This window comes from Hippoglossus stenolepis, chromosome 15 (genome assembly GCF_022539355.2).
Source record: "Hippoglossus stenolepis isolate QCI-W04-F060 chromosome 15, HSTE1.2, whole genome shotgun sequence".
Lineage (NCBI taxonomy): Eukaryota > Metazoa > Chordata > Actinopteri > Pleuronectiformes > Pleuronectidae > Hippoglossus > Hippoglossus stenolepis.
Window position 1 is genome coordinate 10,341,929 of NC_061497.1, and position 22,067 is coordinate 10,363,995.

A 22,067-nucleotide genomic window follows, 5' to 3' on the forward strand; every position below is an offset into this window, starting at 1 on the left:
TGTCTCTTGAGAGACTGTACCGTCTCTTTAAGGAAAGTGTCTCTAAGGAAGTGCCTCTTTTATGAAGACTGTACTGTCTCTCTGAGGAGACTGTACCGTCTCTTTAAGGAAAGTGTACCGTCTCTTCAATAAGACTGTACTGTCTCTCTGTCTCTCTAAGGAGACTGTACTGTCTCTTTAAGGAAACTGTACTGTCTCTCTGAGGAGACTGTACCGTCTCTTTAAGGAAAGTGTACTGTCTCTTTAAGGGAAGTGTACTGTCTCTTTAATTAAAGGGACCGCAGTACAGGACTGGAGCTGTTCTCTCTCTCTCTCTCTGCTCTGTATTCATTCATAAATAAGACATCTTGTGCAGAGGAAGCTCATCTGTTAGCATCATATTCTTCATCCAGTGAACCGGATGTGAAGGTCGAGCAGGAGCCAGACCCGCTCACCTCCTCTGCGGGCGGACAGTGAGTCAGGGGCCCGATGGAGCAGAGCTGACTTCCCGGGGCTGACCCCTTCATGTGCGGGCCGACAGGAGGCAGCTCGGTCCAGCCCACAGCGTCCGTCGAGAACCGAGAACATGCTCGTTTCCTCGCAGGGTTTGGTGTTTTCTACGCGCTTCCGCTCAGCACAAGTCCTCCCGGATTAAAGAGCCCGCCGACTCCTTCCTGCTTCAACCCTCCGATCGCTTCTTGATTCTAAACAAATGTAAATACGCCAGAGGAGCCGAGGAGCGGACACACTGATGGAGCAGCAGTCAGATATGGCAGCGAAAGAGGACGTGTACGCCAAAGTGACCCCGCGGAGGCAGCGCCAGAGCCGGCCGAGCACCGTCAAACACGGGTCCGCTCTGGACGTGCTGCTGTCCATGGGGTTCCCCAAGACCAGGGCGTGAGTACACACAAACACAGACAGACACACACACACACACACACAGACACACACACACACACACACACACACACACACACACACACACACACACACACACACACACACACACACACACACACACACACACACACACACACACACGGTTTCCAGTCTGCATCATCAACATCAGCAGCTGCAAGGAGACACTACATGTCTGCTTCTTACTCCGCCTGTTGTAAACACACGTCCCAGGCTGTGGTTTCCCCCTCTTAAACTGACATTTATACTCTTCAATACACACTAAGTTCATCAACAGGACCATTCTACAAGTTTAAATGTATGTTATTCAGATGTATGTGTTTTCCCATTTTAGTGGCGAATAACACAGAAGAAATAAACCTACATTAAAGGGATAGTCCACCCCAAAATGACAATCTACTCTACCACTATGCTGATGGAGGAGTGGGTGAAGTGTTAGAGTCCACAAAAGTATTTTGGTATTTCAGGGGTAAACAGCGTTGCAGCCAAATCCAATACAATCGTTTTTTATGTTTGAAGACGTTGTCCCCAGTTACTTCAATTCTATTGGATTTGGCTGCAAAGTCATAGCGGTGAGTAGGTTATGATTTTGGGTGAACTATCCCTTTAACATCAGTTTGTATGTTGGACTGTAACATTGTTCTATGGATGTGGCTGTTTTTCTTATATGATAGTGGTGGCAGAAATATTTTTATTACATTCATGCAACAGTGTGTTACACTGAAAAGTAAAGGTCCTGATAACCAAAGTTAAAAAGAAAAGTAGTGAAAGTTTATACTACCAGAAAAGTTTCCATAAAAATATTAAAAGTACTAAATGCAAACAGAGCAACTCCTTCTAGTCTTATGTTGCTATATATTATGCAATAGCATTATTATTACTGATGCATGAAGTGGCCTTTTAATGTTGTTAATGGTGAAAGTAGAGCAAATTCATATGAATGATGAGTTTAATTAATTATATTACAACGCAACATATATGAATTGTTAACTGTAAACCTGATAGCTCCTGAACACTTTGAGAATTTGCCAGGAGACGAGCAGTATTGGCTTGTGATTGTAGCCTGCGGATTATGTAATGCCATTCAAAAATGACGAGCAGTCATGAGTGGTCATGTGTAGTCTGCTCGCTGCTTGTGTCAGTGGGGTCAGACATAGCATAACGGTGAATGATTATTGATGATATGCTCGAGTATTTGGTTTAGAAGTAGAGGATTGATTAAGTCTCAGTGACTGAGACCATCAATCAACAGAGGCATCTTTCATATAAAACCGGAAACCAGAGAAATGATAAGAATGGTAAATATAGACGTGTTGCATTGTCAATGAATCAGAGAATAACCTGAACCAGCCTGAATCATTTTACCCCTGAATACATCCTGTGACAGGGCTTCTGTGGCCACAGACACTTAATCGCTTCACAATTTCAATGTCAGTTCTCACGGCTCAGTTTTTACATCTCAGCCTCCTCTTTCTGCACCGGCTCTACCTCATCAGATAACCTACAGTCATAATGTCCCCGTCTCATTGTTCCTCTTCTCTGTGACACGCCCGTTATATATTAAGCCTGATGATTTGAACAGCCTCGTCTCACACAAAAACCTTTCTGAACGCACAGCAGGGCCCCAAACTGCCTCCAATGTATCAAAAGAAATTTAAAAAAAAAAGTTCACAGTCGTCAGTGGCAGGAATCATCTGGGAGCTGATTAACTCCTGGATCTATTACAGTATCTGCTTTGTCGGATATAAAACCGTCTCCCAAAGTAAAACCAGGGACTAACATTTATCGTGGAGTGTTGACAGTTTTATTAGCTTTGCTAAGTAAGACAGAAATGGTGAAGAGTCACTTTTCTTTTTTCACTTTTAACTACACTGATGCCGTATCTCAAAAATACAACCTTCTTATCTTCCACCAAACTGACTGGAAGGTCATTCAGGCTTTGATGGTGCCAGACGCCAGCTCTGCCTCCTCCTGCCTCCTGCCCCACTGCAGACAGAGTGAGCAATTGAATTTGGTTATATGTGCAAAACTGGCATCTATTATTGATGACAGAGAACACACTTTGATTTGATCGAGGCTTTAAAATTATAATGAAGCAGAATAATTCAGCGTCGGTAACTTCAAGCCTGTCTGGTCTGATATCTGTGAGGACACAAGAAAAGAACACAAATAGTTGGATAATACAAAAGACGAACGTGTGAACGGCCTGAAAACCCTGATCACCCTGGGTGCTGGAGTTTGTTGTATTAGTTTGATGTGACTTTATTCCAGTAGTAACATACAGATATAAGTGAGAGAGTATTGGTTGGGTATCATTAGAAATATTTTCTTATCCTTTTCGAATAGGACATCCCATGTTTTTTATTAGTGTTAAAAAGATAACCGTGGCACCTTCCTACTCTATTGATCATTTTAGCTTCTTTCAGAGTTTTTTTGACTCACAACTTTTTTTTGCGGCGGCTCACTTTAGTGCCAGTCAACCACAAAGTGACCTTCACTCACCCACACAGAAAAACAAGTGGGTCCAGGGTACATCATCAACGTGTGTGTGTGTGTGTGTGTGTGTGTGTGTGTGTGTGTGTGTGTGTGTGTGTGTGTGTGTGTGTGTGTGTGTGGCATAAATAACTGGGCATACTGGAGTCACATACCTGTTAACCAGAACTAGGAAACTACAATAATAAGACTTCATTTTATACTAAATGAGTATTGAAAGGACTAGTTATTGAATTACTGTAGTGAGCTAACCAATAACTTTCTAGCTTGTCCGACCCAGTTGGCTTTATTCACTCCCTTTTATCCCAACAGTTGTGTTTACATTTCCTGGAAGCTGCTGTCAGCAAAAGGCTCTTATATATACGCACTGTACACTACCTGCCACGCAACAAGCAGCAGGCAGGCACATTGGATTGCTTCATATCGGATCCATGTGAAAACAGGCAACTGTTTTGATAACAACTTCTCAATGGAGGTTTTGTTTTGGGCAAACATGAGCAGCAGTTTAAGAGTTTTGGCTAAATATAATACAATCTGAAACTGGGAAAATGTTGATTTGAATGAGGACGTGTCCAAAATATCAAAAATAAATGTCAGTTTTGCTCAGGCCTTTCCATAGATGGTGGTGAGAGAGGGAATAATAGGAAAATCAGTTATCAGTCATCGCTTCAGGGAACAAGAGCTTCATTGTGTTTGAGCACTAGGGAGCATGAATCATCACAAGCACACACCAAACAGCCTCTGTGATTTTAATTGGGGGGGTTCTGCTGAGTCATTCAGGAATTGACCAGTGTAATCGGATAGGAGCTGTCTGGACAGGGATCTCTCTCGCTGTGCTGATTGAGCCTGATGGTCGGAGGCGTGCAACTTTGGGAACGTATCCGACTGAGAGTGTGACAGACACACAAGCGGCTATTCTCAGGTTATATTCCTGTGACTCTGGTAGCTATAGCGTGCAGTGAGTGGACCAGAGTAGGGTTAGATCAGGTTTGGTTGGACTATAATGAACATTTAATTGGGCGGAGTGCTGTTAAATGCTTATGACCGCAACTATTTTCTGATGAGTAAGATCTCACTCCAATTGTCATTTGTTATTCAAAATTTGGGCTGTGACAAATTGTAAATGAGGATTATCACAATTTCTTGGACAAAACAATTAAGTGATTGAGTGAGAAAATAATCGCTTGTTGCAGCCCAAATATGGAACATTTTCTTAAGAGCTCAACTGAATGAACTGTATATAACATATCTGCGTGAGTACTTGGCCTCTACTTTACCCCAAATTCTCTAGTCCTAGAACTCTGGTGGCGAAATACTTATAGTCAACAAATAGTTTGTCTACAAATCATCATAAATGTGTTAAATCTTGTAAACTGTAGAATGTAAACTCTCCCCAAGGTTACTAAAACACACACAATTTCCTAAATAAAATACTGAGGAACACTGCTCTCATTCAGTGATGCACACATTCATGGAAAAACAGATGACTTAATTTCTCCTTCAGTGTGTGTGAATCATACGTTTGTGTTTCATTAATAGAACTTGTGTAACTAGCACTTTCTTGTATCACTGTGGTAAAAGTGGGTGAAGTATTAACTTCTTGTTTTGTTTCAATTTCCTTGGTATTCTAGTTATATTCTATTGTGCTTGTGCGTAATAAAAATACTGGTTAGTCAACTGGTGACCGTTGAATACAGAACAGGCTGTAGGAAGTAAATTTAAATCGGCACATGTTTAGAGGAACCATCTTTCAGTTCAAGTGAAGCCTGGTTAACACAGGAAGACAAATGATGAGTGTGTGTAGTTTTAAATGTTAAATGCTAGTGGCTAAAATACTGGAGCTGCATAGATGTTAACTGTAAACACTCATCACAAAGATGAGTCCCTCTGCTGCTCGGCTGGACACGGGAACCTACGGTAGTGGTCATAACGATACTTTAATTTAAACAAATGAATTGGTTTTGAGAAGCATTAGAAACTTCACAACAGCAAAGTGAGCAGAAAGCACGTCTGCGGCTCCGACATGTCAGCAATGCGACATGTCAGCAATGCGTACGAAGCACGAACCTGCCTCAAAGCAGCCGTGCAAAAAAAAAAACTCAACCGAAATAGAAACACATTTGACTATGATGCAGTTTTCAATCATCTACTGCAGCTTTGTTTAGTTTAGTTAGGGCAACAGCCTCAAAGCCTTTTTATTAATCTGGTACTAACATCATGGAGACGGTGGCATTGAACCAGAAGAAGAGGAGCAGTTTCCCGTAAAGGAGCACGACACTATCATGTGACATTTTACACCAATCACACACGTTCTTACAGTGACACTAGCCTGTGGAAAATTCTAAGACCACACTTTGGGGGGAAAAGCCTGTGCCCGGATATGGAGCCTGAAGCACATATGGTGCTTTATTATTTTCTTTCCAGCAAAAGTCATTTTTAAATAAGTAGTTATACGCAGATTTTAATCCTCCGTTGATTAAGTAATTGATTAGCATAGCATTAGCATAATCATTATTGCTCGACTAACCCCATGATAAGGGCCTGTAGGACTGACTTAGCCCGATGACATCTGACAACACAACCGTGCGTCATAACGGTTCACTGAAATGTGAAAAGTAGCTTCTGCTTTAACATGTTCAACAGTGATACAGTTCTTGAAGGTTGCTCATTTGATGCACATGAAACTGTCTTAAGGCCCAGACGTGTTTATGGTGTGTTCCATCCTGCTTCCTTAGCAGAAAACTTAAAGGTCGCTGTGGTTACTGTGCTGCATCAGGCTATGTACGGTAAATTCACATTTTCTCTTCACCCAAGCTTTTGTGTGTTGAAGAGGAAGTCAGTGTGTGTGCCGACTACGTGAGACTGTGCTCTTTAACCATACACGTAAAAACCACATGTAAAACTTTTTTCTACCGTGGCAAAAAACTGCACTGTGACAACTTTGTCCCGTAAGAGCTCCAGATAAAGGTGATCATGACGCACAGTGTGTACAAACTGTACTTGGGAAACTTTCTGCGTGTGCAGCTCGTAAGCACACACAGCTTCTAGACGACCAAGAGGAAGTCGCCCATTTCCGGAAGTGGCTTGTGACCTTGACTGAGCGCTCTGTTGAGATGGTGGTTTGAGGGCGGCTGAAGCAGGGGGTTCACACGTCACTCGCAGTTGGATACACTGACTGAGTTACCACAGTTCTTACATATCTAAATCTTTTGACAGATTGACTAGTAGATCATATTCCCAGATTTGATTATTGATTATAAATTAGATTATTATAGAGTTTGGATGTTTTAAAGTTTTTTTTCCTCTTTTTTTTTTTTAAGACGCCTATTACGAATCATGGATGTAGCTCTCATACTTGTTTTGTATGACGCAGCCTGGGACTTAGAGGATTGCTGAACGATGCCTCACAGTTTTGGCATTGTGCCTCGGTTATTCTTAGCGAAATGTTTGCTTTGTGCACTTTGACTTGTTTCACTGGCGTCAGGCAGCGCTGAAAATAAAACAGCACTTTAGGTTTGACAGAAGCCTTGATTATCATTTGTTCAAACTGACAAGCTTGATGGACACCAAACTCCAATGAGGAATATTATTAACATCTTTTACACCAGACAGTTGGTTCCATGGTGTCAGTCTCTGTCTTCTGCCTGAACATGTGTACTCCTCATCTCTCTTCTCCAGAAATAATAAAGTGAGAGGAAGAGAAGCGGTTCCAGACACCGGCTGCACACAGCTGGCCTTGTTAGACATGTGGTACTGAAATGTTGCCTTGTCAGCTTCGGAGAAAAGCTTTATGAGCGTACATCACCAGGAGCTGGCCTTGTTAGTGGCTTTGCTGACCCTAAAATAAAGGTTGCGGGCCCCCAAAACACACTTAAATCTTATTTCTTATTCATTTTCTTGCAGAGAGAGGATACAGCTAGGTTGGCCCTGTCCAAAGGGAAGAAAATATAATAATAATAATGAAGCTGTACTTCCTATTTGTACTTCTGTACAAATAGGAAGAACAGCTACACTGCTGTACAAATAGGAAGTAAATAAAAAACTGAAAATATGTGTGCTTAACTTCTTTAATCAACAGACATCCATATTCTATCTGTACACAAACAGAAATGTATAAAGAAAAGTCCTCATATCTCTAATAATGTTTGGTTTCATGCTATGACTATAGTAAAGTCCAAAAAATAAACACAGCATCTTATTCCGGGATAAAGCTTCAACATGATAATTATTGAACTTCAGACTGCAGAATAGGTCATAAATCCTGCCTCCTCCATGTTCATAGACAGTTCATGGACCAAACAAAAAAATGTCTTTTAAAATTTTGAAGTACTTATTATTGGACCACGCTACAATGGATTCATCCCCATATCGCTGCTGCGCAGACTCTTCCTCCTGTGCTAGATGGCAGAGGTCCTATCTGTAACTTCATTTCTGGATAGCGAGAGGAAGTGGAGTGTTGTCCATCTTACAGTCTATGGACTCACATCAAATACTGAACAAATATTGAAAGCTGGATTCATATGGTCACATTTTCTTTCGTAATTCCCCCTGACTGAAGGTCAATGAAGAGGTCAAAACATCAGGTGTTTGGCTCGGTGTGGGCTGGTTGACCAGGCTGGACGCAGAGAATCACATTTCCTCAGCTGACGGGGCTCTCCTTAGGGAGCAGTCTGGTGTCGGGCAGTGCTCTCAGTGCTCGTAGTGCGATAAGGGGTTTGTAATGTGTGTTCCCCATCGGCTTGTAAACAGGAAATGTTGAATCGCCCTAAGAGCTGAGTCAGGGAGGGGCCCTTGAGAGCATGTAGCTACAACTTCACACAAGTGTATTGCCAGGGAGGCATAGTTTTGCTCATTTCAATACACTTGTTACGTTATAATATGATCTCCTTGTTGTTTCTTGTTTCTTGGCAATATAGAGCCATGAAAAGCACGACATTATTTCATTGGGGCAGAGGCCCTCATCTAATAATGCTCATTGTCATTTACTCACACAGTGCGGCTGATTTGAAACCATAGCTAATCTAGAGTGAGTTCTGTCCCTGGCTGTCTCTAATATTTTAATCTTTCTCTAGCTGTGAACAGGAAATGCAGTTTATAAATAACTTGCTTAGTTCTTTCTAAGAGCAAAGGGGAAGCCTTTGGGTTGGATGCAGTTATCGAGCACAGTTTGTCTGTCACCGTTTTATACATTTAAAAAAGGAACTTTCAATCGAGCAAAATCAAACTCTTGGTCACAAAAATATTGAGTTGATTAAAAAAAATGACAAAATGATCAAACAGCAGATGTTATGCAGAGAGCTGTGGTGCAGGATGTCCCAGCTTCCTGGACAAAACCTGCTGGCTCATAAGGGAGAGAAGTTGCCTGTGGAACGCCTCTGCTAACTCTGCCCGGCACAGCTCCATCTCCTGTCGTCGCTCTGCAGCTCCCTGCTACTCCTCTCCTTCTGTCTCTGGAGATGTCGGTGTCCCACATTTCTTTTGCCTCGGGAAATGGAAACCGAAAGAAAGAAAGTTAGTTTGACTTTCTTCTACTCTGGAAAACTAGGGTCACTAAACCACTGCTAACATCCAAGACATGTGTCAGGGAATGGACAATAGGGAAGGGACTAGAAAAAGGTAGAAGCAAGAGTGAGATCACTGACCGACACATCACAGCAGGTGAATTTAACATTGTAGAGTTGAATCCACTATTCACAATCTCATCTGCAGCTGAAGCAAAAACATTCCTGGACAAGAACTTAAAATCAGCTTATCAATGCTGGCAGATATCTGTGTGGACTTGTCCCTGTCACAAACCTCAATCCACGCCTGCTGTAAAACAACCATCAAGGGACCACCGATAAGGATAAAACATGTCTCAGCCTCTTAAAGCCCATTGCACAAACTTCTATAGTGCAGAAATAGCTTTGAGAGAATCCTCCTGATTACATCCAGATTGTTGTTACAGACACATTGTACCGTCTCCAGTTCTTGTGTAGACCAAACAAGGTCAAAAAGAGGATGCCATTAGTACAGCAGCACACACTGCCCTCATACACCTAAAGAGCAGGGACAACTATATTTGTCTGCTCCACGGGTCCGTCCTGTAGTCTGCAAGCTCTACACCCATGACTGTGTGGCCTCCCAGAACATCACATCATCAAACTTGCACTGATGTCTGGGGTTAATGAGTCAGCAAGCAGGAGGCAGGTGGCTGGTCTGGAGAAGTGGTGTCAGGACAATAATCTCTCTCTAAACGTCAGCAGACGATAATTTATCCACGGACGAAGCGACACCCACCACTGCACATTGGATAGACTGAGGCGGAGAGCAAGCTCTTTTAAACTCCTTGGTGTTTACATCTTTGTGGGTCTCACCTTGACCTGCACCTGGTGAAGAAATACAAAGAACAAGTTGTAGAAAATTTGGCCAAGTATAACCCTCAGCAGCTTCTACACATGCACCGTGCACAGTCTAGTTTTGCAGCTGCACATATGGGTGTTGCGACGGGGTAAGCAAAGCATCCTAGAATGGCTGATTTTGTTAGTTCACAGAAACAACATGATTCGTATAGGGCCCCCCCCCAGGTCCCTTTTGCCTGGGGCCCCCAATGGACGTTGGCAGGTACTCACTCAAAGTCACCCATGCATTAGAAAGGCCAGAAGGGGCATCAATACCCAGGGTCCCAACTGTGAAGGGCCCTGTGGGAAGCTTGGATTGAAAAGTTTGTCTATCTGCAATTTTTAGCATCATCAGTACATTATTGTTGTTGTCAGAAACAATAGTTTGAGAGATCATTTTCTGTGCCTATAACAATCGTGCTGTTAAAAACAATTCTCAACAGTAACGATAATTTGAGGTTGCAGCCCTGTGAGAAACAAAACGTGGATCAGCTGCAGATCTGTCACCAAACCACAATGTGAAAGCGTTAGGTGTTGAGAAAAACGACTTTGAATATGTTGCAGTTCCTGTTTGTGCAGACGGAAACTCAGACAAAATTAACGATGTTTGTATTAAATGTGTTTATGAGCAGTTGAGTTCTTATTGTGTGTGATATGTTAAGGTGTTGATTCAGTTTTATTCATAAGAAAGGTTATAATAAGTGAGGAAGATTTTCTTTCTACGAGCATGTTATCCATTCTACATAACTACATTCAGTGTTAAACCTTTGCTGTATGAATTCATCACATAGATAAACTGCATTTTCTTTTGAAGTGCCCTCTTTTGCTATTATAGGAAGAGGAGCTATTATTTATCTTGGTGGTCCACATCAGAAAAGAAAACCCACTCTATTTAACCTCATGATCTCTTTCCTCATCAAGCTGTCAATGGTGTCTGGACTTTGCCGTTCACATATGAAGAAGGCAGCAGGAGATAATCCGGGTCAGACATGTTCACAACAACAGGAAAGTCTCCGGAGCATTCAGGCGAGGGCTGGCGTCTGGGGAGAGCGTGTAGGAGACAGGACATGACGTATACATTCCGCTGTGGAAATCAAGTGTTTGTTTACAGCACACAGATACCGGCGCCGACCCTTATCACCAAACGCCCTCGTATCTTGTTGTCCTTCCAAGATGACATCATCTTTGCCGTCTTCTGCATGTGTGGTACCTCTTTATCATCCTCACGCCCACTTGCTCATGGTGAACTCTCCGGACATTTTCCTGCTGTATTCTCACATGGGCTGTCAGAGATTCTGTGGAGTTTTTAGTGCAGCGATTGTCCGAAGTTACTGACTCTTGACACTTGTGTTTTCACATTCAGCCCCTCTGAATAATTTCAGGAGATTATCCAGAGCATGTCTGTAAGCAGCTTACGTTTTGACTGTGCTTCTCTGTCTTTGTAGATTGTATTCAATCTTAGTTCAACCTGCATATTATTATATTTGCACATTATTATATTTGTGTGTGCATGCTATAGTAGATTTGTGTGAGCCATCTGTTTTGATGCGGTCGCATTGGAGCTCCCTGCGCTCTGCGCTCTGTCAGGGCACACTGCCCCAGGCTGTGGGGACTTTGCTCTATTTAGGACCCTCTCAGTGGGACACATTTAAAATGGCTCATTGGATTTGAGCGCTAGAGTGGCACAATGGGCACTGTTGACATTGACAACACAATATTGTGTTAACAGTGGATGTGTGATGGTACAAATCAACACGGCTTCTGCTCACTCACTTAACTGTAACCTCAGCTATAGATTGTTATTTTCTACTCATGAGAACAACCAGTCTGAACAGTGACAGGCAGTGCTGTCTTAATGGGCAGCAAATAAAGCACAGCAGCCGGATGGAGCTCTCGTGTTTGGATATCTGATGAAGTGAATGGTGCTGGGTTGGTTCTCATTGACTTTGCATTTCGCTGTCGTTCACATAAAGAACTGGAGCTGAAAGGAGAAGTGCTCGCATGGCTTGTGGTAGAGTTTTAAAGGTTAAATTCTTCGGAGACGATGTGCGGGTAATTTTCTGTTGCTTCAGACTGAAAAACGTTATTTATTTATTTATACGTCATGTCCTGCCTCTTGCATTCTCTACCCAGACGCCACCTCTCGCCTGAATGCTTTGGATGTTTTCCTGTTGTTGTTGTTGGGAACATGTCTGACCTGGACAATCTCCTGCTGCATTCTTCATATCTTAAAGGCAAAGTCCCGATTGGCCGGACATTTTCCGTTGTTCATGTCTGAAAACGGCTGTACTCTCAGCTCCCACCATTTTGTATCTTAAACATATACACACTCATTTAGGAATGTTGTGTGTAGTTTTTGCCAGATCGTTTTAGATCAGGCTGTATAAGAGTGTAGTGTGTTCAAACAGTGTGTCGCTGATGCGTTGATTGGCTGAGAGAAGGCCGGAGATGTATGTGAACCTCCAGAACTACACTCACATTTAGAAATTCTCCGTTCATCCTCTCTGAACAGAAGAGAAGAAGAAAGCTGCTCGACCCAGTGAATCCCTTCAGAGGCGGCCCACAATGCTAGAGGTTTTATAAAAAGACACTAATTAGATTATGAGCACTCAAGAGTCATCATGTTATCAGCTCTCTCTTGTTTCAGCAACGTCTGGAGAAATTAGAGTCAACGAAATGACTCAGCTAAATCTCGTCTCCGGACACAGACACTGCATCTTTCTTATTATTGTTGATTATACTAAGACACAAGGGATTGATGATAACTTTTCTCAGCATCACTGTCACATTTTGAGATTTTAACATTGTGACCTTTTGCTGCTGCAGGAATTCATTGTCAAAACCAAGATTGAGAGCTGGTTTTCTCTAGAACCGACTCACCTGTAACAAAACCACATCCTGATTCAGCTTCATGCATCTACTGAGCGGTTGAACACACTAAACTAGTGCTGGAGCCGGAGATTTCAAACAATACAACTGTTTCAAATCCATATCCGAGCTGTTCCTCTGAACCTCCGGTATGATTTAAGAACCCCTGTTCCTTTTGTGAATTATAGTGCAGTTGTTGTCATTTCCCAGCTCTCTTGGGTTCTCGGTTTGCTGACATGTGGAAGCGCAGCAATCTCCTCCCAATAACCGCGTCCGGAAGAGAATCTATTGATTTTTCTGACTGTGTTTTGACCTCCTCTTTTCTCTTTGCAGCTTGAAAGCTCTGGTTTCAACAGGAGGCAAAAACGTGCAGGCAGCTTGTGACTGGTGAGAATTACACTTCTCCTTAAATGCTCTCTCACACTTATTAATGAAAATGAAAATGTTAACAAAGGTAAACCTGACATGCCCCTGACCCAGTTTAACGTTTGCATTGACGTGTCACTGTGCCGTGTCAACAGTAGTGCCCTCTGCTGGATGTTGGCCGTCCTCACCTTCAGTCTTATTGGTTGTGTGTGTGTGTGTGTGTGTCGCTCCAGGCTCTTCTCCCATGTGGACGACCCTTTCCTGGACGACCCTCTGCCCAGAGAATATGTGTTATATCTGCGACCCAGCGGGCCGCTGCTGCAGCAGCTCTCACTCTTCTGGCAGCAGTCCCGCCTCTCCTGTGGCAAGAATAAGGCGCACAACATCTTCCCCCATATCACCCTCTGCCAGTTCTTCATGGTCAGACTCTCTGTGTGTGTGTGTGTGTGTGTGTGTGTGTGTGTGTGTGTGTGTGTGTGTGTGTGTGTGTGTGTGTGTGTGTGTGTGTGTGTGTGTGTGTGTGTGTGTGTGTGTGTGTGTGTGTGTGTGTGACATCCTGTCTCATCTCACTAAAGCTCTTCATGAGCATACAGTCAACAACATGGAATTCATTAAATGCGGTTTTCCTCAAGTTTACTTTCATGTTTCTCTAAGAAACTAAACTAAATTTCATATTATCTTGTTAGTTTGCAGAATTCATTGACTCCCTGTCATTTCTTCATGATAAATCCCTGTTCTGACCCCACTTCCTCTATGTTTACACATTTTATGTAAAAAAAAAAATCTTCTTTCTCAATATATTTGGCTGTATGGATTTTTTTCATTTTATTTATAATATAGCTTAAACTGTAAAATATCATGCCTCAATTACATTTCTTTGTTATATATATAACATCTTAAAAATCAATGCTAATGTTTTGTCATATCCGCCAATGTATTGGTATCAGAAATATTTTACTCCCTAATATTGGTAACAGCATCAGCCCCCAGAAATCTGTATCTGTCGAGCTCTATTCTTAATTTTTTGATGTGCTCCTTGTTACATGATAGATTATTTTGTAAAAGATACAGACCTTCATGGTTCCCAGAGGATAAATTCTACCATTTTTTTGTATCATACCACTTTATCTCTAACGCCAACAGCAAATATCCCAACATCTCCTGCATAGTTTGGTGCAAAAAGTGATTCATGGTTCCCAGATTATGAACTTTAATAACTGTGGTGGTCCCCTCATCAAATTCCACCATCTGCTCCAAAGTTGTATCTGCTAAATATTTGTTTTTTGACCAAACCTGCAAAAATAATATCAACCTCAGCTTTTTGTATTAAATACTCCTAGCATGGCTGTTGTTGGATCATGATTCCACCTCTTTGACGTTCATTTATGTCTCATGGGCACATGTGATGGATGTCTCATGTAATGACCGGGTGCTCCCTGTTTCACTGCTGACGCTGACTTTCCTGTTTTGTTGTCTCTGCTTTTTCTCAGTGTGCCGACGGGAAGGTGGAGGCTCTGTCCGAAGCTCTCCAGACCACAGTGGCCAAGTGGAAGGGTCGCATACCAATGCCCCTCCCCCTGGAGCCCTACACCTCCTCGAGCTTCATCGGCCTCTTCGTGGAGGAGCAGGTGGCGGAGGTGCTGAAGAGCTTCGCTGCTGATTTTGCCACAGAAGCAGAAGCTAAAGCAGGTTTGAGTCACATTATAAACTGCCAGATGTGGACTTATTGCATTTACTGTAATCATCTTTTGGGGATTATCGCAACTGTATCACCAGATGATATATATTCATTGTGTGTTAATGTCAGCAGAGAACCTTTATAATCCAAAGAATGTAAAAGGAACTTTACATCATTGTCATATATCTGGTGTTCAAATGTTCCTCTTTTATCCAGATGTTCATGTGGAGCCCCATAAGAAACAACTCCATGTCACTTTGGCGTACCACTTCCAAGCCAGTCACCTTCCAATTTTGGATAAGTTAGCCAAAGACGTGGATGTGACTTCGGGCTGTGACTGGCTGTCTGTGCTCTTCTCGCGGGACATTCGATTTGCAAACCACGAGGTAGATACAGGTTCCCTTACTTAGTTATTTGCATTAAGTGGAAGAAATGTTGAACTTCTTATCACCACTGTCTAATGGTTGTTCACTGTCTGCCCCCTGTAGACACTGCAAGTCATGTACCCATACTTGCCACAGAATGATGATGAGCTCGAGCTGGTGACGGGGGACTTCATCTTCACGTCTCCGGCGGAGCAGGGCAGTGCCAGCGAGGGCTGGGTGTACGGCTCGTCGCTGAGCACGGGGCTGTCCGGCCTGCTGCCCGAGAACTACGTCAACCGTGCCGATGAGTCAGACACCTGGGTTGTTCACGGGTACGGGAAGCCAAATGCGATACTCTGCACAGACACAAACAAAATCCATGGAGGTGTAGTGGAAGCACCTGAGATTGTGCACAGACCAGTGACAGATCATCACCAAAACCAAAACGTCCCTTTTTGACACCACTTCCCTTCTATCTCAAACTTGCAAATCTCTCCAGTGTGTTTTTTTTTACAGCACAAATAAGAAAATGTTGTCGTGGCAGCTGGAAAGGTTACAGCAAGAGAACAGAAATGAATCATTGTGTTAGCCTGCCTTCTTACTGGCCCTGTGACTGGGCTTCTTCGCCCCCACATTATTATTATACCCTTTGAACATGCTGTGTTTCACAGTCATAGGAATTTCTCAGCAGCTGACACTAAACTACAGAACTCACTTCCTCCTTCCATTCAGTCCTCTCACTCTATTGATATTTTCACGACTTAACAAAAACAATTTTACTTACCATTGTTTTTTAATAATATAATAATAATACAACTTTCTGTAGCTAAACAAGGTTACAAAGTGCTTTACAAAATACAAGGGAATAAAACAAAATATAACAAAATGAGACAAAACTAAAATAAGAAACGTAACAATAAACATCCATGAAAACAAGTTAAAAATAATTTAAAGTCTTTTGGATAAAAAAATGTTTTAAGAAGCAATGATTTTAAAACAGGTTAATCTCCTCAGGTAAGGATTTCAAAGCCTCGGGGCCTTGATGGCAAAAGTCTGGTCACCGTTTATTCCTGTTTTTCTGCAAGGTCATATCACTTCATACTGTTAAGTGCACAGTAGTTGGTTATTTAATTTAATTTCTTTTCTTACTGTGGATAAATGTATTACTCATATTTGAAACTTGAGTTGAGTTCTGTGCGTTTGTCCGATTCTCAGGTCACACTCCATCCTCAACTGTGCCTCTCCATCTAACTCTGGCAGCACTGTGGGCGGGTTGTTGTTTGATGGACAGATCAACGACAGTCTACTCGACAGTCTGGTGGATTCTCCCAGCCTCGCCGGCCTCTGTCCTCCCCTGCAGGTACAGTGGTTTTTGTATTGTGGGACTTCTCCTTTTAAAACTAAGTATCCTCAGGCTGTATGATGAAGTGAAAACAACATCATGAACCTTGCTGCTCTCTAGTGGCAATGTTGTGCCTTCCAATGAGTGCTGTGATTAGCTGTGTAGGCATCCAGCTTCAGATCAATGCTGTGTCAGCTTGTGTCCAATTCCTCACAATTTGAAATCTTCCTCTCAGGTGTCGAGGCCACCGAGTCAGTCCTCCCTGTCTAAGATGAGACTGTTTGTGTGTCGCCATGGGGAGAGGATGGACGTGGTGTTTGGGAAACACTGGGTCACTCAGTGCTTTGACTCCAAAGGTTAGCATGCAGGGGAGATGACACCTTTTCACCCTGCAGACGGACATCAGACACGTTTGACTTGAGTATTTCTGTCTTCTCATAAGAGTCTCATTTGTGTCCGTGAAGGTCGATACGTTCGCTCTAATCTCAACATGCCGTCCAGCCTGCCGGCCAGAGCCGGGGGTCATCGGGACTATGATAAAGATTGTCCAATTACAGTGTTTGGCTCCACCCAGGCTCGTCTTGTGGGTAAGTGCATCTTTTTTTATTGGATTTCTTTTCTTTTCCTGGTGTTGTTTAAATCACTTTGTAAAGTACTAATGAATAGTTACCACAGATGACTAAATGATTGAAAGACGGATACTGCTAACACTACAAATACTAGAATGGCTGTCAGTAGAGCACATACCTCCGCCACGGCAGCTGTCCCCTCATGGAACCACATTTCATTTCACTCTATCCATATTTTTATTTTGATCTGCACCAAAATGCACACACTAATAGATATGAGTCCCCTAAACATGACTGACTTTTATCATCAAGATCCTTAATTATTCTGTAAGAAATCAAGGAAAATGTTGAAGAACATCCTATCTCACAGTGTAAAGAAAGTGATAAAAATTCCTGGAACCGCCCCCTCATCTGGATCTGTACCAACATTTTATGGATTCTTCTCTGACCCCTCCCGCATCTTTCCACCAAGTTTTGTGTTAATCCGTCCAGTAGTGTTTGCATGATCCAGCTAAGTGACGAACAAAATCAAATCATAACCTCCTTGGCAGAGATAATTATGTTTCCTTAATTATATAACAATCAAGATGCCTGACATAAGACTCACAGTGTTTTTTGATCCATCACAGGTGAAGCTCTGTTGGAAAGCCACACAGGGATAGACTTCGTTTACTGCTCTCCTTCTCTCCGCTGCGTCCAGACAGCTCAGCACATTGTGCAGGGTAGGAACTCGTCTTCATTTCCCTCGTCAATACTCCGACCACGGTCACAGACAACTGACACAGCATCTTTTTTCGGCTCCTCAGCTGGAATGGTTCACAATGTTGGATCTTAAACCTTCAGTTTGGTTTAGATGTGTGGTTGTTTCATTATTTAAAGCATTAAATGTTAACAACAAACCTTCTGTTGTACCTTGAGACGTCACTCGGACACTGGAGAAGAAAGAGATTCAACAGAAAGTCTAACTTCTTTTCATGTCTTTGCACCTAATGAATGTTTTTTCTTCTTTTTTAGAAATATTTCTTTGTCAAAACCTTGTTGCTGTTCACATTAAGATGTCTTTATAGATTTTATACACAAGTTCTAACAGAGCAGGTCAAACTGACATTGAATAAATGCCAGTGTGACCAGAAGACACGACTTCCTCTCTGACATGTTTTCTCTATGCGGCAGGTCTCCAGCAGGAGGGAAAGACAAAACTCCGAGTGGAGCCTGGTTTGTTTGAATGGACCAAGTGGGTTTCGGGCACGTGTTTACCCAGCTGGATCCCCCCGGCTGAGCTGGCTGCTGCTAACCTGAGTGTGGACACAACATACAGGTACACAGCAAGTGCTATAGAATCTATGCACTTTTTTTGTTGTAATCTGTGATGCTGCGGTTGACAATAACCCTCTCTGGTTACGGTTTTGCTCCTAGACCTCATATTCCCGTAAGTAAGCTGGTGGTTTCAGAGTCTTACGACACCTACATCAGCCGGAGCTTCCAAGTGACACGAGAGATCCTGGCCGAGTGCAAGAGCCTAGGTAAAGTGGAAATGTGCATCCCCGTGCTCGTATGAAGGTCCCAATGCCAGAGTAGTGTTGTTCTAATGTGGGTGTGTTCATGTAAAAGGTAGCAAAGATAAAAGGACAGGGGTGATAGGTGTTTAATAATAAAATATAATATATATAAAATGTCTGTATTGTCTAAAAAGTGGTGTGAGACACTTGTGAGAGATGGACATGCAGTTTGCAAGTGACAAAAGTTAAACATAAGACAAATTCACATTAGAAGCTACTATTTAGAGCGAATTGTAGAATTATATTTATTGGTTTATAGATAACAAGACGCCTACAACTCAGCAACTCGTATGCCAAAATGTTCGCCGACTTTCGGAGTTGTTTTTCCAGCCGGGAACTCCTTTTTACGATTATTCTGACACCATGTGAATGCACAAGAACTGCCACGTATCCACGGTCTTTACGAAAACACAAAATGTCGGCAACATCCACTTGCTACTTTGGCTATTTTGTTTTTGAGATGATTATATTTCACAGCTTCCTGTTTTGATTAGTTTTTTCTTGTTGGAATTATAATCTATGGTGGCCAGTGCGCACCGAGTATGAAAGAAAAATGTAAACTGAACAATGAAACATGCTCCTTCTTCGCTAGCCCTATCCAAAGAAAATGTACCAGACTCTATATACACACATAATATAACCTTCAAAATTAATAGGGTAACATAATTGTAAAAGAAAATGCCTTGCCTTCAGAATCTAAATGTTTACTTTTGATCAGGGGGCCAAAAGCAAAAATTTTTCTGTTGATACTGTCCCAGCCTCTATGTCAAAGAGCCTGAACACTTCAAACTGCGTATAATGACTGGTGAGTGTTCATAAACATCACAGTGAGAGAGAGCTATCTGTGGAATGTGCGTCTCTACCTCTTTCTCACAGGAAACACAGTCCTGATCGTGGCCCATGCCTCTTCCCTGGAGGCCTGCACTCGCCAGATGCAAGGCCTGAGTCCCCAAAACTCGAAGGACTTTGTCCAGGTTGTCCGAAAGGTCAGTCCGCTCCTCTAGTGACGATGCGTCTTAAAAATTCTATCCTCTCCGCATCTCTTTTTCTCTGATAACAATCTCATCTGTCTGCTTTTTCTGTGCAGATTCCTTACTTGGGTTTTTGTGCATGTGAAGAAATGGGTGAGACGGGGGTGTGGCAGTTGACTGACCCACCCATCATGCCTCTGACACACGGACCCAATCACAGTTTCAACTGGAGGGAGATGCTAACACAAGACTGAGGGATGCGCTGTTTGGCTCACTGTCTTTCAGCTGCCCTGAACTGCTGAAAAAGTATTTATTTTTTAACTCACACTGCTATAAATCCAGCCCAACGACCAAAAAAAGCAAACCTAACTATGGCTTCTGTCATCGTGCAAAAGAAAATATGCATAAAGCGAGGCAAACGTACGGCTCAGGAAAGAGAAAAATCCGGTTTGTTTGGAGATCACAGCCAAAACCGGAGCTACAGGTCGGTGGCATGGCCGTCAACATTCCTCTGCTTTGACCCAAAATGTAGAGGTGCAGCTAGAATATCGGGAGATTGCTTGAAGGTTCCTGATGAGCCTGGTTTTATGCCACGAGAAGCTGCGACATGAAGCCCCCCGTCTGTGGCTCCAGCTCAGGAGGAAAGGGCCGATGAAGACTCTGCTCTGCTGCCTTCGCACACACACTGTGACAAGAGTTCAATGAGAGGACTTGTACCACAGAATTACTTTTTCCATGTGTTATTATTTAACCCGTAGCTGTGACCCTCCTGCAGAAGAAAAAGCACAAAAGAAATGTTGACAATCAGAAACGGAAGAACTGATCTTCATTACTTCTGGTGCTGTGGTGGGAAGATTATCACAAATGTTTTATCCCTGTAAATGTCATATCATTAAGCGATTCCTCTTAAGTTAACATGTGTGTGCCCACGTGAATCCTTTAAGCTTCCTGTGAGGTCGTGGTCTGCAGGCAGTATGTGGAGGCAATGCCGTTTCTGTTACAAACTTAGAAATCAATATAATGAAATGGGTTGTTACTTATGTCCAGATGCATTGACTAAACCTTGTTGCTTGTTAATCATGACCCTGACACACACTCTCTGTAAGCCTGATAACCACACTGCTTTTCAAACACGTTTCATTGCATTTCAGTATTTCTTTGATCATGTCAGATGATTAAAATGCTTTCTGCCTATACCACTTATTTGTTGTATGACACAGAAAATCTCTCACCAATGAATAAAGCAAAGTTGTGGAGGTATGTCGGCTTATATACATCAGCCTGCACCATGTGATCTGTAAAAACGTCTTCATGCCAGGAAGAGAAGTGAGGAAAACTATATTCACTATATTATTTGAATATTATTTATTCACTATATCTTTTTACCTTATCTGTATCAGAATTAGGGACATGGAACCTTTTATTTTACATTCTTTTGACTTGACAAGGCAGGAAAAGCTCAGGCGGAACAACATTGGCACTGAGAGTACATACAGTACCTGCGCCAAGGCCCCACACATGAAACTACATTTAAATTAACTTGATCCAGATTGTTATTAGGATCTGCACCAATTTGCGCACACTCATAAATATCAGTCCCCTAAACATGCTTGTATTTTTTTCATTAATATCAATAAATTATTCTCTGAGGAATTAATGAAAATTGAATGAATGTTATAGAAAGTGAAAAAAAAAAAAGATACTGAATCCACCCTTTATATGGATCCACACCAAAATGTAATAGAAACCACAACCTTTCCACGTGGTAATCCATCCTGTAGTTTTTGTGCAATCTTACAAACCAACTAAACAAACATACGGGTGAAAACATAAGCTCCTGGGTGAAAATAACATAAAGGCTCAATTCCATTTAGTGTCCCAGACTGTTCTAGAGACCTGCCAAGCACAACACCAGGACCTCCACCAAGGGGGATGCAGCCGTTATTAATGTTATTCCATAAAGCTGATGTGCTTTTCCTGTTGTGACATGTGAAAATGTCTGCTGTGCCAAGTAATGAGATCCTGTAAAGTCAAGTATTTAGGACAGAAAACATACATCTTTTATATATTGATATGTATTTATGTATATTCATGTCCCTAATCCTTGCCCTGCAACCCGAATGAAATTGAAAGAAGAAGCACTCACTGTTACTTTATAAGTTTTAATTGTTTCGCTTGGATAGAGGAGTTTATCAAGCACTTACTTTTGCCATAAAGAGTCCGCATCAATAATCCAGGTCCCTTATCACCTCCCAACAAATAAAATATCTAGTTGTCTTCCCTGAATATTAATGTTGATGATTATTCTGTTTTTTTTATCCTCATTATAATTAATAATAGCTTTTTGTGTGTTTTGAGATTAGATTTTTGATTGTTATTCTGCGTTACATTTTAGTAAAAGAATGTAATTAAAGGCCAAACAACAGAATCGATTTAACTAGACAGTTGGAGTATCTTTATCTTTAGAGTTTGTGGATAAAATAATACTTAGAATTGATATCCAAACTTTGATCGGGCAACTGTACTGATCAGACAAACAGCAGCCAATCAGAAACGATCTCATTAATGTCCCAACGGCA

The 22,067-nt window shown here is 42.1% G+C and overlaps 1 protein-coding gene across 1 annotated transcript; it reads left to right on the forward strand.

The window, feature by feature from the left end:
• The first annotated feature begins 273 nt into the window (after positions 1-273).
• On the forward strand, positions 274-20,748 carry LOC124854848 (ubiquitin-associated and SH3 domain-containing protein B-like). Its single transcript, XM_047343411.1, has 14 exons — positions 274-876; positions 12,972-13,025; positions 13,238-13,424; positions 14,495-14,693; positions 14,899-15,068; positions 15,171-15,379; positions 16,263-16,407; positions 16,625-16,745; positions 16,854-16,976; positions 17,588-17,680; positions 18,132-18,276; positions 18,375-18,481; positions 19,394-19,503; positions 19,605-20,748. Exons 1-14 carry the CDS (start codon positions 731-733, stop codon positions 19,740-19,742), a joined length of 1,947 nt encoding a protein of 648 aa, XP_047199367.1. The 5' UTR covers positions 274-730; the 3' UTR covers positions 19,743-20,748.
• Positions 20,749-22,067: the final 1,319 nt, after the last annotated feature.

What these genes read in the sequence shown, in the direction of transcription:
- LOC124854848 (XM_047343411.1), top strand. Translation starts at nt 731, where the DNA reads ATGGAGCAGCAGTCAGATATGGCAGCGAAAGAGGACGTGTACGCCAAA. An exon ending in GACACCTGGGTTGTTCACGG is followed by an intron (nt 15,380 to 16,262) that starts GTACGGGAAGCC and finishes TCCGATTCTCAG; the next exon opens with GTCACACTCCATCCTCAACT. An exon ending in GCCTCTGTCCTCCCCTGCAG is followed by an intron (nt 16,408 to 16,624) that starts GTACAGTGGTTT and finishes TCTTCCTCTCAG; the next exon opens with GTGTCGAGGCCACCGAGTCA.